This window comes from Peromyscus leucopus, chromosome 6, assembly GCF_004664715.2.
Source record: "Peromyscus leucopus breed LL Stock chromosome 6, UCI_PerLeu_2.1, whole genome shotgun sequence".
NCBI lineage: Eukaryota > Metazoa > Chordata > Mammalia > Rodentia > Cricetidae > Peromyscus > Peromyscus leucopus.
The window spans coordinates 60,739,317-60,766,260 of NC_051068.1; the positions used below are offsets into that span (position 1 = coordinate 60,739,317).

A 26,944-nucleotide genomic window follows, 5' to 3' on the forward strand; every position below is an offset into this window, starting at 1 on the left:
AAGACAACACTGGACCAAATCCCAGCAGGGTCAGCACCAAACCATGCAGCTTCGTGGTATCTGAGGCACACTGTAGCATCCTCTGAGCTCCAACGGGCTTGGCAGCTCCGCCCTGTGGGCTCCCATTTTTCTTCGGGGCCACCAGCCTGCAAGGACAAAGGGGCAGAAGAGCCTTGGATGGTCCTTGAACATGACAGAAATAGCCTTCCAGGAGACTGCTTCAGTGAGACAGCTCAGTTTTATTCCAGAGTATAGGATATATATATATATATAGGATTGGGAATGGTAGCTGGGGAGTCACCAATTTGCATTAAACAGCACGCTCCTATTATAAAGCTCCTAGTACAATGCCTAATTACCATATAGGGAGAGGGGGAAAACTTCAGTCAGGTACTGTATGTCAAGGGTTACACTAGAAATAAGTCAGGCATCAGGCCTAGAAACTGTCCCCAAATAAGGTCAGGTAGAGAACAGAGCACCTTCTGTCGTGGGAGGGAGTCCTCCACGTTGCCGAGCTCAGGGAGAGCTGCCAGGCCATGGTCGACGAACCGAAACCTCTGACCAGCAGGGCCTCCCAGCACTGCCCCCCTGCCCCTGCCCCTTGAAGTACTTATGAATTCTGAGAGCAGCTCCACTTGATGCCTGCAAATTTTTCTGCCATTAATCTTAGGTTTTTATTGCAACTTATATCTAACCCTCAGGGCTTCACACATAGGCCTCTCGGGACTTTCCCTGCAAGGAATCCAACCCAGCTACACACTGCTTCCGCTCCTCTGTTTGTTTGGGTTTTTATTGTTTGGTTTCTTTGTGTTTGTTTCTGGAAACCTGGTGAAAGCTTTGATCACCAACTACTCTTGTATCCCACATGCCTACAAAACAAGCACCGTACAGATGATCCCAAGTCCTGCCGCCAGCTTAGCATAATCCAACCCCCCTTGGACTATGACTACTGCAGCCTCCATGGCTGAACCTCCTTAGGCTGCTGTTTCTCAGTAGCCCTCCAGATGAGCTCTCAGTACAAGTCCTTCATTTCTACATCAATGGATGCCTTCAATGGATGGAATCTTGCCCTCGAGTTACATTTCTTATTTGACCAGTTCAGGGTGTATGGTTTCCTCTTTATTGTACTAATCCCGTTAGCAGCTGCCATTTTCTTTCCTATAGCACTTGCTTTGTTCACAGCTGGAAACATGTTCACATTCTTTCCCTCGCCACATTACAGAGTTTTCAAATCTGCTCTACTTTTTCCTTCTCTTCCTCCCTATAAATGTGGCGCTAACACCAGCAAGCAAAAACCATTTCCCAGCCTCTAGGTTACACTGTCTTGGTATTTCTCCCACCAAATAAATTAACCCATTCCTTCTGAATTCAGCTACTCAAACTTTCGTAACAGAGGCAGACTCTAGACCAATTCTTTGCTGGACTGTAACATGAGTGGTACCTCTCCCCATTCCTGGTGAATCCTTCTTCCCATGAAACCTCACGGGCTGCTCTTTCCTGTCTGCATTTCTATTGCATTCTGGTCTTCCAAACTCCTAGTGGACGGCCAGTAATCTCTGAGTGTAGCATTCAAGGACTTGTCACACCTGCAGTTACCAATGCTTCAGCATTTCTCCTATAAACCAGTTTCCATGGCCTAAACAGTGCATGGTAGAAAAACCATTGCAAAGAACCCACTTCCTGGTACCTTTTCCTCTATCAGTTTCATAGTTTCTCATATTGAGGTCCTTGGTCCATTTGGAGTTGATTTTTGTGCAGAGTGAACAATAAAGTGTAGTTATATTCTTCTATGTGTAGATTCCCAGTTTTCCTAGCATCTTCTGCTGAAGATTTAGTCTTTTCTTCAGTGTGTATTATATCTGGAACCTCTACTTTATTCCATTGCTTGGCATATCTGTCTTGATGCTGGTATCATGCTATTATATGACTATGGTTCTCTAATATAATTCGAAATCAAGTGTAGTGATTCTTCTAGCAGTATTCTTTTTACTTAGGGTTGCTTTGGCCAAGTGGGGTCTTTTGTGCTTTCCTATGAATTTCAAGGGGGTTTTTTTTTTCTGTTTTTGTGAAGAATGTCATATAAACTTTCATTGATGTCACACTGAATCTGTGGACCACTTTTGGTAGGATGGCCATTTTCAGAATAGAAATTCTTTGGACTGCCCATTTTGAAGACAGGAAAATATCTTGAGTTAGGTCAAGTGACTTGCCCAAGATTGCATAGTTAACCCAAATGTCTCTGACTCCAAAACCCAATTAACAACACAAACCTAGCTCTGGCCAGGAATTTAACACAGGTCAAAGGAAGTTCAATCCCTTTTTGAAAGTGGTTCCCAACACAAGATAAATATTGCTGAGAATCAGTGAAGAACTCTTAACAAATAGCCCATTAAAATTGATGCACTCTCAAATTTTACTTAAAAGCATTAACAGCAGTGTTATTTGTCTTCAGATTACTGCATCTTGTAATAATCGTAAGAAACCTCTAGGTATATAATTATTTTAAAAATATTATGTTCACATGTATTTTTTTTTTCAGACAAAAAAAAAAAGAAAAGCTTTATAGAATTAGAAACAAGACTTTTCACCGGAGAAAAAGCAACAGATTGTCCGGAGGTGGGGGAGGGCAGGAGCCAGAGTAAGCAGACACTGGGAATGGACAGCTGAAATCCAGTTCTGCACCAGAACATGGGAGACTTTCTTCAGCTCCTTCCAAATCAATATTTTATTTATACTCACTAGTTATGCTCTCATGGCAAAAGAGGATTTACTGTATCTTGTGCTGCATACATTATTTCAAAGAATTATGTCTAGAGAAACTGATCAAATACTCAGAAAGACAAACCCAGTTTACATGAAAATGCAGCCCGTGTCATGTATACTGAGAGGTCCGATGAGGGGACAGAACCCTCTCTCTAGGAATAGAAACAAAATTGCTTGCTCTTGAGATGTTACACAGAGGGATGGCATGTGAATAGATTGGAAAATCCTCCCTACCCACCCCCTGTGCTTCTGTACAAAAAGCACACTGACCCAATGCAAATATTAAATCTCCAGTCTACGTGTGCCATTTCCAGATGTGCTAAGGGAACGGGTTATTCAGATATTAGTACTGGAGAGAGATCTTGGCTATCTATAAAATAACGAAAACAAAAAAAAATTATCCTAATATAAAATATTTATATAACAGCGTTCAAGATAAAGCTCACAGTTATTAGTCATACTTAAATCCTCAAGGGTACAATTCTATGGTACTTAAATAATTATGTCAGAATAAACTTCGTTACAGTTCATGTCACAAAGACCCATGGTTAGTGCAGGACAGGAACTGGGTGGAGAATCTAGGACTTGATTGCAGTTCTCAGATTTACCCAAAACACATCCTGCTGGGCTTCATCCCGGGGCCACTCCAGGTAGGTCTTGGTGTTCATTATCTTTCGAAGCTTGCAGAAGCGCTGGGGAATGGCTTTCTTCTCAATGGGCTCCAGCAGAACAAGGATGCCCGAGTCGTTGTTCTCGTCAAAGAGCCTGAAGTGGGAGAAGTCCAGTTCGTACTTGCACCACTCGCTACGCACGAAGTTCTCGGAAAGCACAAACACGGTCTTGCGGCTCCTTTCAATGGAGTCGATGATGTTGTCAATGATCCACTTGCCAGGCACGAAGTCCCGCTTATGGAGGCAGAGCTTGAAGCGCGGGTCGGCGTTCTCCAGCTGCCGGACCATGAGGTTCTCCACCCAGTGGGAATCCTGTTGGCTGTAGGAAACGAAGGCATCATAGCAAATGTCCCTGCATGGAGCTTTCTTGGGCTTCCTCTTGGCCTGGAGCCACGCCCACATCATTCTCAGGTACCACAGCCCGTGGAAATGGTGGCACAGGCCGACTATGAGCAGGATCAACAGGAGAAGGGCACAGCAGACGCCAGACACTAGTAGAGCCTGGTGGCACTCCAAGACTGAGGGCCGGGCGTCGCGGACCCTCTGGCCACGCAGGCGGGGCGGAGAGTCACACAGGTAACTGTCTGGCCAGTCAGCCAGGACCTGGAGCGGGGCCGACTGCTCCATTGTGAAGGACAAGAGTTCACAGGAGCAGATGAAGTGGTTGCCACCTGCTTCCAGAGTCTCCAGTTTGGGGAAAGAACCAAGCTGGTCTTTTGAGAAAGCACTTATGGCATTCTCTCTGATCTTCATGACCAGTAACACGGGGAACAAGGAGGCGTCCGGGAGAGTCTTCAGCTTGTTTCTGGAAATATAGAGCTCTTGAAGCCGAGGCAAAGACAAAGAAAACGAATTGAGGTTGTTGTTACTAACATCCAACACCTCCAGCGTCCGAGGGATGCACGTTTTTACAGCCTGTATCCCTGTACTGGACAAGTTCAGGAAGCGCATCTTTTCTGGCCACTGACAGGTGTCAGGCATAGGATGAAGGCTGTTCCTGCTGATGTCAAGGGCAGTCAGGTTTTTCAGAGTCAGTAAAATCTTTCCAGTCTTTTCTATTGACCTCAAATGATTCTGTCTCAAAATTAAAGTTTGTAGAGAAGGCCAGGCGCTCTCACAGGCTGAGTTTCTCAAATATTCTTCAACCATCAAATTTTCACTGAGGTCCAAGAATTCTAATGATTTTAAGTGCCGTGAAAACAGGCAAGGGACCAGAAAGACCTTGCTGTTCTCTACTGTGATTCGCTTAACTTTCTCCAGGAGGGGATATACGCTACTCAGATCATAAAATGAATAGAATTTGGGGATGTGCAACCTCCGTATCGTTAGTGTTTCTACTTTGCCTAGCTCTCTCACGATGTCTGACTCAGATGGCTTAAAATCGCCCACTCCATTGAGGGTGCAGTCATCAAATTCAACCTCCGACAGTTCCGGGACATACTGCAACAGCTTCAGAAGTTCATTAAAACTTGCGTCAGTGATATCTGCACTTCGGAATGCTAGCTTTTTCATCGGTGAATTTATTTCATCCGTGGACAGCTCTGAAAAGTGGAAGCTGGCCAAGCTAGCATCCCTCACTTCTAAATATCGTACAGAACTCAGAATATCTGCAAAAATCCTCAGCAGGAAAGCAGGCTGGCTCAGGTGAAGGGTCAGGTGGCGGATGTTTTGAATCGACTTCAGACTTTGGGGCTCATAATTCTGGAGACTTGGCACTTGGATTTCAAGTTCGTCCAGAGAATTCAGTCCAGCAAAATCTATTCTGCTAATCCCGCTAAAGGTGGCAACATTTCCTACCCTGAGGGTTTGTAAATTTGTGAGGCTGGAAAAGAGTGACGTTTCCCCCAGTATCCTGTAAGGATTTCCCAGTAAGTTTAAGTATCTCAAAGAGGACAGGGGCCTGAACCAGGAGGAAGATAAGCTGGATAAGTGGTTATCAGACAAGTCCAAATGTTCAAGACGACTCAGGGAAGAAAAGGCACCTTCCGCTATTGTGTTGATTCCACTGGACTGCAGCATCAGAACCTGGAGGTTCACACACCCCCGCAGGTCATCATGGCCAATGGAAGTGATCTTGTTGTGAGACAGGTCAAGGCTCCTCATGGCTGCTGTGAGTCCTGAGGGAATGGAGGTGAAAGACTTGGAGTGGCCATCACACACACCAGCAGCATCACATGACAGAGGTGCCTGAGCAGAACAGCCCTCCCTGGAGAGGCCTGTCACGGCCACCAAGATCCAGAAGGTCCACAGAGCACGTAGCATCCTCCAAGATTTGACCTTAAAATGAAGGACGCATATATGAGTGATCAGTTGTATGGTGATTCTCACTCTCGTGTGCATCTCCCCGCTCTCAAGTGCATGTGTACAAGCAATGCGTTAGAGGCAAATGCATGAATGAGGACTAAAACTTAATTTCCTGATATATACAATAGCACTCACAGATATTCGTCTGCCAGTGAAGGAACTTAAAAACACAGTCATCTGAGGAAAAAAAAAAAAAAAAGCAGGACTCAGTAAGCACGGGTCGAACAATAAACCAACGAATACATGGAGGAATGAACAAGCAAATAGTTAAAGACATGAACTAGACTTGGCCATATGGGCTTTTAGGTTTCTTTAATACCCCTGGCATGCCTCATCAAGCATGTCTCTTCCTTGATTCGTTGCGCCCTTGGCTCATGATCCCACAGGACTAAACCACCTCTCTTATTAGGCACGTGCACCAAATGAAGGTCCGGAAATAGCCCATTCTCTGACCAAAAGCAAAGTTTCAGGCCCGCTAAGTCTGCCTTGCATCTACTACTATCGGACAGGAGGATGGTTTGGAGCCCTAGGCAGAGGGAGTTTGCTGAGATGAGGGGCATTTAGATCTTCTCTTTCTGCAGAGGCAAGTCCAAAAGGCTATGTCCAAACCCACAGGGACTGCTTAGATGAATGTGAATGAAACATGGCAGTTTGTCTCGCTTCGCCAATACGCTTCCATGGGAGAATCCAACACTTTTCTCCCAGTGTACCTTCTGGGCCCGATACCCTGTAGCTATTCCGTGCGCCCATGTACCATAGCCATATCTGCTCAGTTAAATAACACCACGATTTTCCAAAATACTTTCTGCACTTATTTATTTTGAGGAGGAGGGGCATACATGTGCCACAACACATGTGTGGAGGTCAGAGGACAATCTGACAAAGCCTGTTCTTTCTTTCTACCTTGTGGATTCTGGAAATTGAACTCAGGTCATCAGGCCTGGTGGCAAGCACTTACTTTATTATATATATATGAATGTTTTACTTGAATATGTATACATGTGCACCGTGTGGACAGTGCCCTAGGAAGCCAAAAAAAAAGGCAGCAGATTGCCCATAACCATGTGGGCATTAGGAACCGAACCCAGGTCCTCTGGAAGAACAGCAAGTGTGTTTTATGGCTAATCTATTTCTCTAGCCCTTATAGCTTTCTCTTGATAACTAGTGGTGCATTTGCCCTTTTGATTTTTAGTGTCCTTAAGAAATGTGTCTCTTGGAATCAGCAGGTAACAGGCCTGGGATAGAGCTCATCAGCAGAGTGCTTTGCTAGTGCACACAGATGCCTTTATTTGATCCCCAGCACTGAATGACAGGGCACAGTGGTGCACACTGTGATCCCAGTACTCCGGAGGGGGAGGCAGGAGGAGCAGAAGTTCAAAGTCATCCACAGCCAAGTTCAAGGCCAGCCCATGATGGATCAGACCATCTCAAAAAGATAAACTAGCAGATGATTTCTAGGTTGTGCATGTTAAGTTGACATTTCTAGGTTGTAGATGTTAAGATGTTAAATGAACTCCCTCTTATTCAGTATAATTAATATTTTGAGGTTTCCAATCATTGCCTATGTACTTTTTATTCTCCCCCTACTTTGTGTGTTCTCTCTTAACTTGACTTCCTTAAACATGGGGGAGTGATTTTTACATTGGGCATTTACCCAGTTTAAATGTTAATTCACTTACAAATTTAGAAGTACAAAAAGGTTAACTGATAGCTTAGATACTTCCAAAACATACTGTCAACATCTGGCAATTTTCGTAAAAATTAAAAGTTTAAGGTGCAAATGTTCTTTTCTGTTCTTGGAACAGAAAGAAACTTGGAATATGGCGAAATAAGACACTTCCCAATAGTCATGATGTTCGCTATTTCCCGTTAGGGGAGAAAGAGGGTCACTCTGTCTAAGCCAAGCCTCCCCACCCATCTTTTGTTCTTTGCTAAAGATTCGGCAATACTCGGGAGGCAGAGCCAGGCGGATCTTTGTGAGTTCGAGGCCAGCCTGGTCTACAGAGCAAGATCCAGGAAAGGCGCAAAGCTACACAGAGAAACCCTGTCTCAAAAAACCAAAAAAAAAAAAAAAGATTCGGCAACACAGGCAAGACCTTCTGTCAGATCAGCAAGCTGAGCGTTTTACATCCGAAGTAATTTCTCTTTTTTGAAAACAGAAAAAAAAAAAAAAAAAAAAAAAAAAAAAAAAAACTTTTCCCAGCGTCTAAGATACAAGGTTCTCGTTTATGGAACCGAAGAAGCCTTAAGGTCCCCTTCAGAGAGTCCTTATGTGAAGAACTCCACACACTGTGTTTGCACGCGGTTTCGTTAAGCTGTTTTCTGACTAGAGATGCAAGGATGCTTCAGAGGTAAGGAACACAGAGAAGAGAAGCCCCGACACACAGAAGCAAGATCACAGTTAGAAAGGAGTAGTCTGTGCACCGCCTCGTGCGACATCTTTTTTCCACTTCTAGGTCGCAGTTACAACCTTCACTGCTTCCTAGTTCGAAAGGGTGATTGCAGACACACCTCCAGCAAAAGAATGTCCTTACCGACTCTGCACCAGGCTCCGAGCCAGGGGCCAAGAGAGGGCTGGGCTGGAGGACAGCCCTTTCCGGTAATGCTGGGACAGTGCCTCGGTCACCAGGGTTCAGGGGCACTGCAGAGGCTCCCCTCGGCGACCCTGGAGCTAGACAGAGGACAGGACACCTGTCACACTGCCCCGGGCTCCGGGCTCCGCAGGCGCCGCAGCTCTATCCTACTCCTCCCCTCTCTGGGTGTCCCTCTTCCCGCAGGGTTCACCACTAGAAACACGCCAGTCTCCAAAGCTGAACCGCCCGGCTGGGGGCGCATGTGCATCAACGTGGGAACCGGGTGCCCGCACCACGGAGCTCCCAGCGGCCGCCCCTTCGTCCCTGGCCCTGCCCCCGAAAGGGGTACGGAGCGACCGACCTACCTGGAGGACACCTGCCGCCTCTCGCCCGCGCCCTCTGGCTGTCTGGGCCTCGGTCCTCGAGGAAGTGAGGGAAGGGGGATGTCCCGAGCTTAGGGCCCGAACTTCCCGGTTGCCAGCACCGCCCTGTGCGGCTGGCGCCGCCTACAGGGGTCTGCACAGGGAGCTAAGTGTGGCACCAGAACTTGGCAAGAGCTGCAGGGCAGGAAACCCAGAACTGAGAGGCCAGTGGCTCCGTGTGGGATTTCCCCTAGGCTACCAAAAAGAAAGCTGCGTCCCAGCTGGCTTTTTAGCTGAGTCGAGCACCCTACTGCAAGGGTTCTGGCAGGAAGGAGATATTCCAAAGGGACACTTACACTCTCCTTTTGGTTAATAGATTATTTTAATAATGAGCCTCAAGAAATTGGAATTCCCCCCCCCCACCAGGTGTCTCCCGCTGCGAGAAGTTAAAGGTTGCAACCTCGTGCCAATCACAGGAAGTTTTTGTCAGCACACCATGGGGGAGAGACTGGAAGCCTGGACAACCATGGCTGAATGACTAGAGGTACCACGCCTTAATCAAGACTGTCTGCTTATGGATAGATACTTCTTGCCATACCTAAACTTAAATCTGTGACAGGCTGATGGACTTAGGATGGGGGTGTCGTGTGCCTCTTTATTTAGTCGTCTCACCGATGTGGCTACATTGAATAGATATTTCTCTGCTCTCAACGCTTATTCACTGAAGTAGCTTGTTGATGCCCAATACGAAAGGCTAGCTAGCCAGGGCTGCCAAGACCCAGGTTCTAACCCTAACTACTCCAGTCACAAAACCTCACCTTGCCCTCGAACACACCTCTTGAACTCTTTTTCTGATTTCTCTCCATTCTCAAAAGCTGCAACTTGGGCTCCCTCTTTTCAACACTGTCTCCCTGCCAGTATATCTCTAGTATTCATTTCTGCTCAGCATCTGTTAAAAGAGTCTACTATCCAGTCTACCATCCAGACCTGCACCGCAGCAGCATTTTGTCCAGGACACGACTGGATAAGGACAGCACAGATTTCTTTCTTTCCTCCACCCAGACCAGTCCCTGCTGGTGTGCTGAACGGCCACCCATCCTCCCTCCTAGCAGGAAGATTCCAGGCTCTCACTTCTACCTGTGTCTTTGAAGCTAAGTACTTCCCTTTCCCTGGCCCATGTTTGCATCTCAGGTGATTCTAAAAACTGCCTAGGTAGAAGACATGGCTCTATCTTCCTCAGCAAGGAATAATTGTAAGCGAAAAACCTCCTACATTTAAACAAGTTAATAAACCCCCTTTGTGCCTATGATTCCATTTGACCTTTGCAAAGGGAGATCAGACACAGAGCAGGTATCCTTATTCCTGTTTACCTAAAGAAATGTCCTGTAAATCTAAGCGAGATTTGAAGCCAGACGTTTTTCTTAAACCGAGGGTTTTCTTCTGTCCTCAGTTTCACATCTCATCCTTAAGGCTCTATAGAGAGTTACACACGCCTTCTCTCTGTATCTCTCTGTGTGTCTCTGTCTATCGTCTCTGTCTCTGCCTCTGTCTGTCTGTCTCTCTCTCTGAAAGCTACATCCTTGAACCTGCTGGAACAAACTGAAAGACCTCTTCACATACACACATGCCTAGGGGCCGTACAAGACAAGGAGACTCAAAGAAGGGCCAATGTGTTGGTGCCTTAAAACCTTTTCATGCTGAGCATGGTGGCACACACCTTTGATCCCAGCCCTAAAGGAGGCAGAGACAGGAGGATATCTGTGAGTTCGAGGCCAACCTGGTCTACAAAGCAAGTTCCAGGACAGCTAGGGCAGTTACACAGAGAAATCCTGTCTCAAAAAAAAAACAAAAACAAAAAGTCACTTCATGGGAGAGAGGATGTGTTTGAAAGGGATTTGCTTCTAGGACAAAGAATGCACCCAGAGAAGGTACCACTGGGCTCTAGTATGATTTGGTTTTCCAATCTCTTTCCCTATGGGTTTAGTCTTTGAAAGAGTCGGTGACAATCACGTTCCTCCTTGGCAGATCCAGACGCTGTGAAGATAAGAAGACTCAGAGAAGCCCCTCCTGCACTTGCTGCCATCCAAGCTGTGAGTTTGGTTTCAAAGTGACTTCTTACGGATTTCTAACTGACCCTTCCAAAATCAGTGAAACTCGATCAGTAAGCAGCAGTGCGAACTCGAGACAAAGCGAACTGTGTTCTGCAAAGTCGGGTTCTACAGGCATTCCGGCTCTGCAGCAGCTGCCTGCCTTCCTCAGGTTTCTGGGACACTTGAGCAAACGTCTTTCAGCCCCCTTCCCCTAACGCTGCGAACTGCTCTTCTTTGTGCTTCTCTCGTTGATCTTCCCAGGTCCGCTGAGTTTGCTCATTTGTAATCCTAAAAGCAAAGCTGAGGAAATGCCATTGATTTCTGCCTGGTGAGGTGGCTCACACCTATAATCTCAAGATTTGGGAGGCCAGGGAAGGAGGAGTGCAGGAGTATTGGGCCAGCCTGGGCTACATGAGATGCCATCTCAAAACAAACAAAACCATTCATTTATCCACAGATTCTTAGCAGCAACATCTACACACAGTGTAGGAGACCCTACAGTGATGGTTAGCCTTGACTATTAACTGCACTGGTAGGTGCCAGTCACCAACAAAACACACCTCAGGTATATCTCTAAGGCTGCTCCAGAAAGGATTGACATGTGGGAGAACTATTTGATGTAGCCATATCGGGAAGACGACCAAATAAAGAGGGGCATGGCACCCCCATCCTGTTGGGATTCTACCACCACTCCAACTCCAGCTGCATGACCGTACATGCACAGTTCAGGAACTAAGCAAAGGGTCTTGTGTCTTACATCATCAGTGTGCACTGGTGATTACATGCATGCAGTGTGGTCACGCAATCAGCGCATGCGTGGCGTAGCTCCATAAGCCCACATGTGCCTTAAAAGGCCGGACACAGACTCCTCCTCTCTCTCTGTTCTGTTCTCTTTCCCCATTATCTCTATCTTTCTCTCTCTCTGCACGTGCGTCTTCCCCACTCCTGGTTCTTTTGTCCCCCCACCCCCCAATAAAGCTCTGATCCTGGGTTTTTTCATGGCTCATGCCTTGTGACCTTTCTGCATGGAAACAAGCGCCGCTTATCATTTTTAACACATTCTAAGCCCACCAGCCTGTCACAGGTTTAAGTTTAGGTATGGCAAGAAGTACCCAAAAGTAGGCAATCTTGGTCAAGGTGTGGTACCCCTAGTCATTCAGTCATCATTGTCCAGGCTTCCAGTCTCTCCCCCATGGTGTGCTGACAAAAGCTTCCCGTGATTGGCACGAGGTTGCAACCTTTAACTTCTCCCAGCGGGGGGAATTCCAATTTCTTGGGACTTCATTGTGGCAATAACCCAATAACCAAAGGGAGAGTGTAAGTGTCTCTTTAGAGTATCTCCTTCCTGCCAGAACCCTTGCAGGAGGGTGCTCGACTCAGCTAAAATGCCAGCTGGGACTCAGCATAAACTTCCTTACCCAGATCTCTGCTGGACTTCCTCTTGGCCTGGAGCCAGACCTTCATCATTCTCTTGTGCCATCTGTAGAAATGGTGTCACAGCCCCACCCCACCCTTAGCCAGCTCCTTAGAGGATGTTTATTTTTTCAAAGCCTCTGAGAGACTCTTAAGCATGCATCTAAAAATGTATTGTTCAAGTCGTGACTGAAGGAAAGGTTATGGTGTGGCATCCGGAAGATCCTGAGTTAAATTTGGCTGCCTGATGCTCCACTTTGTACTAATGACCTTTCCCACTGCTATGACAAAGGGGACCTAATGAAGGGAAGCGTTCCTTTGGCTCACAGTTTGAGACTGTGCTCTAAAGGGTGAGGAAAGTATGGCAGCAGGCGTGTGAGGCTGCTGGTCATGCTGTGTCCATCGGCAGGAGGCAGAGAGGTGAATGCTGGTGCTCCACTCACTTCTCCTCGGTATTCAGTCTGGGATCCCATCACCTGGAACAGTGCTGCCCATGTTCAGGGTGGGTCTGCTCTCTTCAGTCAAGCCTCTCTGGAAATGTCCTCGGGGTGTGCCCAGAAGTGAGTTTCCTATATGCTTCTAAGTCAGTAGAGTTGACGATGAAGATTAACCAGCACACACTCCTTCTGGCCACTGGTATGGAGATGGAGGTGAGCCAGTGTTTCTAGACCAAGACGCATCTTCAGAGTGTAGCAATATTTTGCACTAAGTTCAAGGCATCTAGTGAGTGCCAGGCATCCCTTTGGTGTGAATGCTTCAGTTTTCAACCATCCAAGTTGCACCAAGACCCCAAGCCTAACTTTAAATATGTGTCAGAGATGAAGTCTCCAGTAGGTCTTGACGCTTTCAACTGTGAGGCTCCATAGTTCCCATAAGAGCAACTGCAATCCTCAGTTCAGCCACCTTGAAAAATCCTCCACGGCTAACCTCTGCTGCTGCTATGGCAGCCTCGGCAGCTTCTGTTAAGCCTGGGCTGGGCCTGCTGTCCTGTGTTCCACCACCCTGGTCTTCCTCCAGCAGCTGATTTACAGGTCCTGCTGTTCTACTGCTTCAGGCTCTCTCACTGTTGGCGTTCACTGAACCGATGATAAGGCTTTCTTCTGTTTCCTTTCATCTTGTGGGAGAATGGCCCTTTTCACTCTTGGAAGTTTGGAAGACTCAAAACTTCAGTGATTAAAACTGACTGTTTCCGGAAGCTAGCCCAAATGACAGGTCTACTTGCACTTCAGGCTTCAGGGTTCATCTCTGGTGTTCAGAAATATCTGTCTCGACCCAGACGCAGGGTGTGTAAAGAAATCCCATTGGGTTTTGGTTGTTGTTGTTGGCTTTGATTTGAATTCTGGTGCTGGGTTTGAATCAAGGACCTCACATGTGCTAAACACATGCTCTACCACTGAGTTCAAACCCCAGCATCAATATTTTTTATTTTACTTTTTTAGAGAACTTATATTTCAGGAATATAAAGTTTAGGAGAGTAGAGAAATACAGAGAAAGAGGGAAGGAATGAGAAGGGGAAGAGATGGGAGAGAGGGTGATGGAGAAAGATAGAGTAGAAGAGGGAGGGAATGGGGGGAGGAAAAGGGAGAGGGAGAGATAGAGAGACCTTGAGTTTCTTATACTAGAAGGGCCAGTCTGTAGGTGATAAATGAGGTGAGCTACTTTAAATCTAAATATAGAAGACTTCTAAAGACAAGGCAAACGGTTTTCATTCATTGCATGAGTTCTTTTAAACAATAAAAAGAAAGGAGCTTCCAGATCCACACCCTTCTGCTGAGTGTGACTAGATGGAAATACCCAAGGTGTGGGTTTTGCTCTTCTGAAAGGAAGTGTGCTAGCCTCTAGGATGCAACAGGTGCCCATTTAGCTCCCCTGAGTCATGCATCCCCCCACTTTTCAGAGTTTAAACTGGGCACTGAGGTGTGAAGTGGAGACACCTGAACCAGCTGCTGACAGACACAAGGACGACAAGGGAGAGAAGCTCAACAGCAATCTCTTGTCCTAACTGTCTCACTTGGTGACTCAGCATCTGTCCCCACTTCAAGAGGAAAATGAAAGAACACTGGGCACTGTTTTCACCCAGAGGACCAGGCAAAGCTGACCGACTGACATCATTTTGCACCTGTCATAATGCCAGGCAGAAAAGTATGAAAAGAAGGCAGAGGTTTACTGCATCCTAAGTTCTTTGGAACACCTTAGAATAAAGTATCTCAAGGGCCAATAACTGCTAAGCCCATGGTACCGTAATACAGCAAGGGTTGCCAATTTCCATGTAGATGGAAAAGATGAGTCATTAAAAAAACCAGACGCATGACCTGTGTGACTACTGTCTTGCTTAGATTTAGTTTCTAATTATTAAGTGTAACTGGAGTGCAGTGCATGACAGTCAGGGTCACAGACAGAGCATCACCAACTTCTTGACCAGCATTATTGAACAGCTAAAAAGGAATTCCCCAGTTATGTAAATGTAATAGTTTACTGCGTGTCTTTCTCAAAGCCTAGGAAGTGATTGTCCTCTTGACAATTTATACAGTTGTATGTGACCAAAAAATAAAAGTTTCCAGGTGACTTATAATTAGCATTTGCATTAATGTTTTATATAAAGGGATCCACGGATGCTTTTTCTTCCTTCTGTGCTAAGGATAGAATCCAGGGCTCATGCCCACTAGACAAAAGCTGTCGTACTTGCTCTAGATGTTTGTTTAATGTATTTCTTGTTTTATCATTTCATGCACACATATATAATATTTTTTTGAGACTTTTAAAAGTATTTGTCACATTTAAAGGAATTTTGGCTCATTGGAGTATAAAGTCAGACTTAAATTTCCAATTTGAAATATATATATATATATATCTGTAGAGTCTGCACCTATAGATATAACTAACTGCAGATCAAAAATGTATTTTTTACTTACAGAGGATTCCAAAAAGCAAAACTTGAATTGCCACACACCAACCACTGTGCCAGATGTCCATGAATGAAGGGGTATGTGGGCACACTCTGTGGTAGCCTACCACTGCTTCAGAAATTCTGAATCTCCTGCCTCTCCCCCGCCCCATTTGTTTCAGACCCCATTCATGTGTAGTCAACCCTCCATATCCTTGGATTCTACTTACACTAATTCAACCTACCTTGCATTTTAAAAAAATCAGAACAATGTATGGTGATATTTTATTTGTGCTGAAATGTGATTTTATTTGTATGTTAATAATAAAGTTGCCTGGAGATCAGAGGTAAAAGCAAGCCATTAAGCAGAAGTCCAGTGGTGATGGCACACACCCGTAATCCGATCACATGGCAGGCAGAGTCTCTGTGTGGTCAAGGACACAGCCAAACGTGATGACCCAAATCTTTAATCCCATTACCAACCACAGAGACCTGGAGGTCTGTATAGACAGGCAGTGATGAGGAAGTCATGTGGTTGGGTTTAGAGCCAATGAGAAGGCAGAACAGAAAGGCAATAAAAAGACAAGTCACACAGGAAGAAGGTCTCTCAGGGGAAGCGACAGCAGTGAGTGGTAAGCTAAAGGTAGTCTTGGCTCTTGGCTACTGCTCTGATCTCTTGGGCTTTTAACTCATTATTTGGCTCTGTGTTTTTTATTTAATAAGACCGTTTAGAATTTCATCCACAACAATGTGTCCACACTGAGCATGTATGGACTTTTCCCTTGTCATTAGTCCCTAAGTGGTGTACAAATCTTTACACAGTGTTTACACTGCATTGGGTATTGTATGTGACTAGAGGTGATCTGAAGCATTCCCAGGATATACATAGTTTATATGTGTGGGCCAGGTCATTTTAGAGAAGGAGTCCTGGAAACCATCCACTGTGGACTGTGAAGGACAACTGTATTTCATTATACTTTGTGATTTTTTTTTTCTGTTTGTAGAAGCATATGTTGAAATTTGTATTCTCTCGTAAAATGCTTACAAGAACTTAAATTTCACTGTATTTATAATTTTATTAATTAAATTTAAGAACTCAGAAAAAAATTTATTTCAAGTAACTGAAATATATTTAAAGTATGTCATACAGTATATATATAAATAAATTAAAAATACTTAAATGTTTAAACTCTTCGTGGTAGGACTGGCTGTAATCCAAGTACTCAGGAGGCAGGGGCAGGAAGATTTCAAATTTTGGGCTTACCTAGGCTACACAGCAAGATCTGTCTCAAAGAGAGGTAAGCAAACACTAGTCCATTCTGATAAGTTTATAAATAGAGATAAATGTATGTCACGGCCTCTTTTAAAATGTTACTTAAATTTTGGGATGTTTCTAAATACGTAATTAACACTGGAAAGCTTAAGGAAAACAAGTTCCTAACTGTATAACATTAACTCATAAATAAAGTCAAAGTCAAGTCCCGAGTTCTCTCTTCTACAGAGAACAATGTTCAAAGACTTTGGGAAAATAGGAAATAAACACAAGATTAAGTGTGGGTCCTTAAAGAAAACTGTTTCCGCCGAATCTTTCTTTCCTTTCTCCTCCTCACACTAGCCGATGTCCTTTCTCCTCTCTGGGAGCCCAATGCTGTTCTCTGGCCTGGATCAGTCAGGACCAGCTCCTCTTGTCTGCTCTGGCATGTTCCTTCCTGTCCTGGGCACCAGTACAGCAACCATGCATATGTTATCTGCTGTCCAGCAATCTGAGACTGCTTGGGTTACTGAGAGATAATTTGTACTAAACCAGCTTATATGGTGAGAGCAACTTTGTCTTTTCTATGAATTTCAGGCTATTCCGCACAAAGCAGTGTGAGTGGGAGAACTCACCTCCCTAGCCAGATGTTCCCACCTCGATTGGGTGCGAGAAAAACAGTTCCTCTGAGGCCTGGCCTCCTGTCACCTGCCCGCACTGTCCTGTGCCTCTTTGTCTTGGTCACCTCCTAGACATGAGTACCTGTTGGCAGTTCTCTTCCTGAGGCCTTCCAAGCGTGGGTAGCTTCTCTGCAAAGATCTTGGCCTCTGCACCCTGTCAGCTGCCCTGGACATGGCCAGTGCCTGCAGTTGAAAGTCCAACCTCCAAAACCACTCACTCAGCCCATTTGCTTCTTGGCCAGAACCCACTGATCCTGTCACCTGAATAGTAGAGTACCAGCCACCTGTCCCTCCAAATGCCAACGAGCAGCCCAAAGGCTGGAAACCCTAAGGGGAAACTCTCTCCCACTCACCTCCAGCCAACAGGTTTATAAGAAGGGAGCAAAGGCAGTCATTCACCCCAAAGCCCAGCCTCGTCCCTCTGCTTAGATGGCCAGCCACGTTCCTGAGGATTGTGACTTCTGTGCCTCTCTCATTATCTCTCCTTGTCCATCTTCATTGTCATGTCTGTGGACATTTGGGGTTAGGAGCCTCTTGGAATTCTTAGTTGACTTAGTTTCCCTGGGTATCAGCCCCACATTCCTCCCGGCACCTCCTGACCTAGAGAGCTGACTTGGAACAAGCAAGCTATTAACAGTGTGCACATGCTAAGCTACTGATAACACACACGCACACAGAGATTCCTTTCTACTGTGGAGTGCAGCGGTCCCCTATCCACATCCGTGCCCTCTATCACTCGCCACTGTCAGGAGCAACTCTTTGGAGATCTGTTTCACTCGGAGCGTGGCTCCGGCCACCATGCACAGTTGACTCTTGCACAACCTCTAGCAGTATGAGAATTCTCCAGTGCACACTTGTACACATTGGGGTATACACCACATGCAACAATGATAGCTGTGCAGAAAACAAGTAAAAAGTGAAAAGATCAGGAAGTCTTTCCTGACCCCGTTAGGCTCAGAAGCTAGAAGAGAAGAAAGGACATGCGGAAATGGAAGAGACCCTCCATCTTTTCACTGTCTTTAGTAGTTATTTTACTTGTGTTTATGTATATCTGTGTCTGTGTCTGGGTGCGCATATGTGCGGTAAGTGCAGTGTCTGTCGAGGCCACAAGAGGGCATCTTCCTGGCACTGGAGTTATCAGAAAGTTGTAAGCAGCCCAATCTGGGTACTAGGAACTGAACTCTGGCCCTCTGCAGCAACAAGAAATGGTCTTGATCACTGAGCCATCTCTCCAGCCCACACATCCATCTTTATGTTAGAGATAATTTCACAAGCTTATGCAACTTTCTGCTCAGTCAACTGGGCATTGTTTTCGTGTTCAGGCAACACATTCCTTCAGAATCTTACATCTGTGGCTATGGATTACTGAGAAGCAACCTATTGTAACACTAGTTTCTAGGAGCACTGCCCTGGCTTGCCCCAGCTCCTGTCCAGAAGCCCTGTGGGTGTGAGATGTTGTGTTTAAGGCTTTTCCATAGCACAGTCCAGATGCTCCAGATGGACATTTAAGAGTCCTATCACCACCGACATCACAGAGTTATAGTCACACATTCCACAGTGCTCCACGACACCCTTAGTCATCACAAGCTGATGGAGACACAAGCCCTTCTAGTGAATTTTGAGGTTGGGGGGAGCAAGCCCCAGTGCTGTTTGGAGGAACCCGCCCAGCAGTAGGTGGCCTATCAACATGACACAGAGACGGTATTGCTACATACAGGCTATGTTGTTTTGGTCTGCCAACTTGAAACAGTTTTTCATTTAAAACATCATATTGATTGATTGGTTGATTTTGTGTGTGTGCACATACGCATGCATGTGCATGCCACAGCACACTTGTGGAGATCAGAGAACAACTTGTGAGTATCAGTTGCTCCTTCTACCATGTGGATCTCAGGAATTGAACTCAGATCATCAGGCTTGGTGGCAAGCACCTGCTGGTGGAACCAACTCACCAGATCCAGACTGAAGCAGTTTTTAACACATGTGAACTACAACGCCTCCTTTAGCAGGAGAAACACTTGGGCACTGGAAGGTGAACATTCCCTTGCTTTTCCAGCCATAGCCCAGGTACAGGTATTGTAGGCATAGCTTTGTCAGGGTGCCCAAATCAAGTACAGTTTCACAGGCCTTGGAGGCATGTGAATGTCTGCTCAGCATGCACCTCACCCCCATAAGGCAAAAGTCAGAGATATTCAAAACATTTGTTTTTTTCCAAGTATACCCATATGTTTTCTTATCAGCTGAATGGCATGATGTCTCCCTGGAGGAACAGAAAGGCACCCCCATTAACAGACACACAAATGTTGTCTCAGCTGTAGTCTGCCAGCAAGGTGGCCCTTTAAGTTATAAGAAGTAAGGGGAATCTCTTCTGGGGAGACAATTGCCTCCTCTGGCTGGCACCAGGATTTCAGCCTTGCCTTCCCCACAGCCTGAGATTCCTGGGGAAATTTAATTATTTGGGGGTCTGTTGTTTCTGTAGTCTGATTGCTGTTGGGGGGTGGACAGGCTGATCACTGAGGCAGGAAGTGGACAGTCTGATCACTTGGGGCGGAGTGGACAGGCTGATCACTGAGTGGGGGTGGACAGGCTGATCATTACGGAGAGAAGGTGAACACAAGTGTATCTCTGTAGGGTACCCTGTCTCCTGCAAGGGTGATTACAGTCCCTGACTTTACTTTTAGACTTTACCCTTGAGAGGTTTGGGGGTGATCTTCTAGACTTGGTATGAAATTCCTGAAATATGCTCATGCCCGACACAAATACAATAGAGAACTCTGGTGAGAGTCAGTGTCAGGAAACAAGACTCGGCCAGTGTCAGGTGAGCACACAGGAGCGCACCTTCTCCACAGCCTCTCCCGTACCTGCTTTTGAGAAGTGACTCCCCTTGACGTTGGCTTAGAGACAGAGCTTCACCAAAAGGCCCAGGCTGGCCTCAAACTCACAGTCTGCTGCTAGCCTCCCAAGTGCAGGTATTACAGGTGCGTGCCACCATACCCAGAGCGATTTCATTTCCACTCTGACTTTTCCCTTTGCCCCTCAACAGTTTGCTCTGAAGACATTGCTAAGGAACCGCTGCTAAGAAATATTTGCTGCCAGTTCGGTCTTGACCGACCGTCGCTCATGAAAGGAATGAAATCAGTTCCAATTGATCTCATCTGTCCCCATGGTGGTGGTAAGTGGACAGACATAAGGAGCCAGGACCTACACCCTCCCTGCTTTTCCATCAAATTCAAGGAACAGGAGAGGCTCTTGGGCCACGCCCGCCTGGCACCCATTCCCATGTTTAGCTCTGTCTGTCCTGCTGTGGCTGATGTTCAAACATCTCAAAAAAGAAAAATGATTGTGTGGGTTCTTTGGTTAGATGCTGTATTTCTGTGTCAACAGGGAAGCGTCACAAAGCTTTGCAGAGGAAAGGCGTTCAGCAACCAGCGACAGCAGATATTCAGAGGAGGCTAGTTTGTAAAGCGGGTGCTTAGGGGGGTTTTTCAAGAGTTTCATAGTACACTCTTTAGAAAAGGACCAAAACTGTGCATGAAAAACAGCTTAGAACAACCAAGGTTAGGATTTTGTAGAAATCTTAGCAACTGGCCAAACCGTCTAGTTACCTTTGCCTCAGACAGTCAGGATACAATTAGCACAAGCCTGAAAAAGACTAGCATTGCTAACAGTTCTTGTTTGGAGAACCCAGCTTGGCAATATGTTCTAATCTTTTATATTCTTGGAGGGTTATATATTTGAGGAACATGAGCATATTAACATACAAAGACCCAGCAGCAAGCAGTTAGCACATAGTCAGCATGCATATTAATAAAGAGTTCACACACACACACACACACACACACACACCTGGTACTCTAAACCTGATCAAAAGCCCATGACTGGGGAGGACACCGTGCTTACTAGGAAAGCCACGTCTGTCGTATTACCGAATGGACTTTATGTGCCCACCAATTGCTTCCCAAACAGTTGTTTCTGCCCACAGATCAGTGGTGCTGTCGGACTTGCTCAGAGAAGCTTTTGTTTGCAGTAGGTAGAGGTAACTGCAAGACCTCCTGACTGGTCAAAATGCTGATAACGAGACATCTCTGTCACCCCCTCGAAGGCTCAGGGAACATTGTGGAAGAGGGGGCGGACAGAATGTAAGAGCTGAGGAAGGGGTGGAGGGGTGCGGAACAGATGTGGCCTGGTCATTACGCTTCTGAACTCTTAGTAGTTGTGATTACCTACATGAGACCTACAGAAGGTTGGACCCTTCAGCACTCCTTCACGGAAGGAGGCAGAGCCCACCCCCGGAGCCTCTATATGATTTATGTGTGGTAAAGGGATGCTGGGGTACGTGTGTCTCACTTCCCTGAAGACCCATAGGCGGTTCATGTTTGGAAACATTTTCTTCAGTGGTGTAGCTGCTGGAAAGTTGCCCATGTGTCTGTTAATAACCTCTGACCCATGCTGCTGTGAGAAAGCCTAGGGAGTTCTCTGGGTAGCAACAATAACAACACATCAAAGGCAGGAAAGCAGAGGGGGCCTAGTTGGGAAAAGGAAGAGATCAGTGAGAACAGAAGGAGACAAGAGAGGGTATTTGGGATGAATATGATCAAATGCATTATATACATTTGAAAATGCCACAATGAAATCCATTATTATATATTAGTATATAATCGTGTAAAGTATTTAAAAATCAGTTCCTTTTTCATAAACTAAAATCTAACAAAATCAGCAGAAAACAAGCAAATATGTTAATGAAATGCAAAATCATTTAATATTAGGTATTTTTAAATTTTACTAACAGTAGATTGATATTTAAGAACATCTAATTGCAGCTGGGCAGTAGTGGCACATGCCTTTAATCCCAGTACTTGGGAGGCAGAAGCAGGTGGACCTCTGAGCTCGAGGCCAGCCTGATCTACAGAGTGAGGATGTCCTGGGATGTCTTGAAAAATAAAACAAAAAAAAATTTAAATGCTTTAAAACAAGCATAAAACCTTTATAAACTTCATATAAATTTGTATTTGTTTTTCTGATAAATTACGAAAGTCATTTATAGCCACAAATAGAGTATATACATATGTGTGTATCTATATGTATGTATGTATGTATGTATGTATGTATGTATGTATGTTTGTATGTATCCCTGAAGCAGCCACACATTTGATAGTCTATTATTTTCAGAAGGTCCAGGAGCTTATCGAGTTTTGTTCCATGCTGTTTTAGACACAAAATGACACATAAAAACAGTGACATTAATTCAGAGTGAACTCTTAGTAGACATGAGGTAGGAAGTTTGCATCTCAGAACTTCCTTAAGTGGGAGCAGATCAAAGATGGGTTTGCCGTGCAGACTTAAAGTAATACCTGTCCTTATTCAGTCCTTGGCAAAACAACAACTTTGAGCTTCATCTAATGGCCATTTCCCTCAAGAAGCCAGTACGTAATCAAACTATATTATGATAGCACAACATTTTCTTCCTTTTCAATGGGTCATAACCACAGTCAGACCACATTTTCCACAACGCATTCCAAGAGGCTGTCACCAGGAATGGTCACCACCCTGAGTCAGACCACTGAAATAAACCAGACAGAACTCAATAGAAAGGCCCCTATAGACTAAACAGGCTTTATCCCAGGAAGGAAGTGGCGGGGGGAGTTTCCCAGATGGGGGAAGAAAAAACCGAAAGCACTTTCAGGCCAGAGGCCAGATGAGCTAAAACCCAGGAACAAACCCAGAAGGTGCATTGATTGAACTGACAAAGTGTTAGGAGCCGCAAAAGGGAGAGTGAAATTAGAGCGGCCGGACAGCTCAGCATCCTGGGACTCCTCATTAACTCAGTGACTGACAGGAGAGTTCTCCAGCCACTACAGTGGAGTCATCAAAACATCTGACCAGACTCGGGGGCTCACGCTGCCTGCCATTGCAAATGCCACCGAACAGAGACATGGCTGTTTGAGTTTGCTTCATTCAGCCAGCCAGCAGAAGGCAGCAGGTGAACACTTCAGGAAACAAAACACCTTAAACCCCACCTCCAGCCAGTAGGCTTTACAGGGAAGGGAAAGGTATCCAGCTGGAGCTCAGTCTTGCCCCTCTACTGGGGTGGTCAGCCATGTCCATGAGACTTGTGGTGTCAGTGCCGTGATCCTGACCACCCCCCTGCACTTTTCTATCTCTGGACACTTGGGCTCAGACATTCCTTTGGAATGTTAAGTCTGGTTAGTATCTGCCAGTATCAGCCATGCACTTCTCCAGTAGGCGCTGAGTTAGAACAAGCAAGCCATTTACAGTGTGTTCCTGATAAGCTATTAATAGCATGCAAATGCAGACTCCTTTCTACTGCATGGATACAAATGTGTACCAAGACTATGGTCTACTCCCCCTAGCACCTGTCAATCTTTCCTTCTTCCTCAACCCATTTGCTAACTCCTTTCTTCTCAGCAAGTCCTTGGTGTCAACTGAAGCTCCGAGGTGGATGGGTCTGCAGATTCTTTGGTTTCTGAGTCCCTCAGTGTTAGATGGAGAGCCATACCTACCCCCAACACTTCTGATTGGACTATAAGATGAATCCTGTCCACCTCTTAGAAGGGGAAAAAGCTCGGTTTGGTGTGGGGGACCTACCCGTTACTCTGTGGGAGGCCGGCTCCCACATTTTCCCCCGGGAACTCTTGAGGAGGTTGGAAGGAGAAATATTTAGATAGAAAAATCGAGAGGAGAGAAACAGATAGAAACACAGGATAGCCTCAGGAGGGTCTGGATCAATATCCACCGGCCCCTCCTGTATCTTCTAAAGGGCCTTTTATAGGAATGCCAAGGGGTGGAGCAAAGACCTCCCCCTAGCACAGCCAAGTACAGACCCTTCCAATCATCTGGTAACCACACACAAGGCCAAGCCATCCTCTAATGCAGCCCTGCTGGGTAAAGCAAGCTCAGATCTCACTAGGAAACCTGTGTGGGCCTCCGCAGCTTGGGTGCAGCTGTGAGCTATTCTGAACTCGAATGCCCAGTGAAGCTCGAACAGTGCACAGTCATCCTATTGCCACATCACTTCAAAAGCTGAACATTCCAGAGCCCTCACTCTCTTCCTTATGTCCCTGGAAGGACCCCGCTGTCTACCTTCTTTGAGTTGCCCAAGCGCTCCATTGTGTTTCTTAGACATCCCTGCCTTCTCCACAGTGGTATCTCAAGCTTGCTCCATGCCCCTTCGGCCACAGGCGGGCTCTACCTCCTGGTACCCTCTCTGGAATGTTTCCTTTGCATCTCAGAAAAGTGTTAAACCACTCAAAGAAATGATTTCAATTATCACTTCGGACCTGCCCACACCCATCCTTTCTTTCCTGGCTCAGTAAAAGACAGGGCCTCTACCGGGAGGATCAGCACACCCTATCCTGACCCGGGAGCTGTCTGCATCCTCTGCTCTTTACCCATGTGCACTTTCTCTCCCTGCCAGCCTCATATATTTTCTACCCCTCTGTCTCAGCCACGTCATCATTACATTGTATACCTTAAACCCCTCCCTACACACACATCCATACCACCGCCATCATCTCCACCCATTCTCCCCATCAGCAGCCATTCTACCATCCCCCACACCTCTAGGTGCCTCACTACTATCACCAATAAGTTCACCACCATAATTTCCATCAACTCCACTATTGCCATCACCTCTATCAACTCCACTACACTCTACTCCACCATCACCACCATCACCATTCCCTCCACTGCCCTCTCTCCACATCACATCCCAACCTTACCTCTACCACCATTAGTACCAGATCTACCATCATCAGCAACTCTCTGCTGTCATCACCACCACTGACACTACCCCCACCAGCTCCACTTGCCATAGACAGCTCTGGATCCTCCTATAGGTCCTCACTTTCCTTACTCTTCAACTTGGCATGTGGTTTTCTCCTCTATGACTAGCCTGATGCTTATGTAACTATGCACTATGCCACGAACAGCAATATATATATATCCTCAAGCTAACCCTAGTAACTTTGTGAACAACAGCTGTTCAGTAAATACATTGGGATATATATATATATATATATATATATATATATATATATATATATATATATCATGTAACACACACGTTATGTAAGTCAAGGCAAGTAGAAAAATAACAGTAAATGGCATCATACATAATGTGAGGGAAAGATGAGAAGGCAGCAGACACTTCAAGGTTTCATAAATAGACCCCAAAATGGGGATAGAGGAATAGAGAGTAAACTCGACTGACACCCTACCTTGAGCTAGAATCTATTTTTTTTCTTTTTCTCTTTATGCCATTCTTCAACAATTTCATAAAAGAGGTATTATCGCCGGGCGGTGGTGGTGCACGCCTTTTACCCCAGCACTTGGGAGGCAGAGCCAGGTGGATCTCTGTGAGTTCGAGGCCAGCCTGGGCTACCAAGTGAGTTCCAGGAAAGGCACAAAGCTACACAGAGAAACCCTGTCTCGAAAAACCAAAAAAAAAAAAAAGAGGTATTATCTTCTTTTCTGCCAAGGATGCTCAGAGAGTTTGGGAACTTGCCTGGGTTTGATTCTTCCATCTGATCACAAAGCCCACGCACTGTACCCTTCACGGGCTTCTCCCAAGGCCAGTGTCCCAGCCTTCATAACCTCCTCAGTCAGAGGAACATAGCCACACACTCAGGTAGTTCAAGAGGCTGAAGGTTTTTTGTTTTGTTTTGTTTTGTTTTTTATAGTGTGTGAGTATCTTCCCATTTTGCTATGAGTTCTCTTTACAGGAATGTTGCCCAATACATTTTTCACAATTCAACTTCGATTGCCACACAGGAACATTTTAAGTCATAAATCCTGCCTAAAACAATGTCATTTAGGTCTAAGATAGAAGTCAGTGATAATTGAATAATGGCTCAAGTATGAGTTATCACTTCAATAACAGGTGGGTTTCCTCCCTGCTTAAATCAAGTTATGCATACAATATGCTCAAAAATGCTGGGTATACAGAAGGAGCTCAATAATGGTAAACTATCATCATTATCCTCAGCCTGCAGATTGTAAGTCTTCATTGCAGATCTAAAATGCAAGCCCTCTACACTGGCTCTAAAGGATTTACAGCTGATCACTACTCTAAATCATATACTGGACTGACTCTAGGCGACCTTCAGCAGGAGCCATGTGCCTTTAATCCAGAGCTATATCAGCTGACTGCTGGGTACCAGAATAATGCCCGCTATGTTGTAGAATATTATTTTGAGGTGTGTTACTTTTGTTTATGTTGCATTTGTTTAACTCTGTGAAGCTGTGTTACACCTGATGGTCTAATAAAGAACTCAACAACTAATAGTGAGGCAGGAAAGAGAAATAGGCAGGGCTGTCAGGCAGAGAGGATAAATAGAAGAAATCATGGAAGGAGCAGAAGGAGTGAGAGAAGGAGGAGGACATCAAGGGCCAGCCACCCAGCTATACAACCAGCAACAGAGTAAGAAAGAAAAGTATACAAAAATAGAGAACAGGAAAAGCCTAGAGGCAAAAGATAGATGAAATAATTTAAAGTTAAGGAAAGCTGGTAAGAAACAAGGCAAGCTAAGGCCAGGCATTTATAATTAAGGAAAAGTCTCCATGTGTGATTTATTTGGGAGCTGGGTGGCAGGCCTCCCAAAAGAGTAAAAACAAACAAACAACAACACCCCTATAATCCAGCCTCCAAAGCATTGTGAGGGCCATGTACTGTGATTCATAAGGGTAAGTGCTTCTGTCGGGCAGACTTGAGTTTAAATCTTGATCATTCTACTTACTGGCTGTGTGACTGATAGATTACAAGACTCCGCTTGCACATCTGGAAAGTGGAAATATCCTTGTCCATAATAGGAGGCATGGAGAAGAACAATTGCTCAAGTTAGCCAGTGTTTTCAAGAAAGGCTTTATGATTTAAATTAGTTTCATCTCTAGGTTGCAGTTCATCCAGACTGGTCAAACTGTTGAAGGATTGGAA

General features: G+C 45.5%; 1 protein-coding gene across 2 annotated transcripts; it reads right to left on the reverse strand.

The window, feature by feature from the left end:
- Window positions 1-772: 772 nt before the first annotated feature.
- Tlr2 (toll like receptor 2) lies at window positions 773-25,303 on the reverse strand. 2 transcript variants are annotated; one of them, XM_037206686.1, is made up of 2 exons: window positions 25,230-25,303; window positions 773-5,711 (listed from the first exon to the last, which is right to left on the reverse strand). In XM_037206686.1, the coding sequence occupies exon 2, from the start codon at window positions 5,694-5,696 to the stop codon at window positions 3,342-3,344; it is 2,355 nt and encodes a 784-aa protein (XP_037062581.1). In that variant the 5' UTR covers window positions 5,697-5,711; window positions 25,230-25,303; the 3' UTR covers window positions 773-3,341. The 2 variants fall into 2 exon arrangements, with proteins under 2 accessions (XP_037062581.1, XP_028750117.1); XM_028894284.2 differs by lacking the exon at window positions 25,230-25,303 and adding an exon at window positions 8,677-8,760.
- Between the last annotated feature and the right edge of the window lie 1,641 nt (window positions 25,304-26,944).

Coding starts and splice junctions, on each gene's coding strand:
- Tlr2 (XM_037206686.1), bottom strand. CDS start 5,696: ATGCTACGTGCTCTGTGGACCTTCTGGATCTTGGTGGCCGTGACAGGC.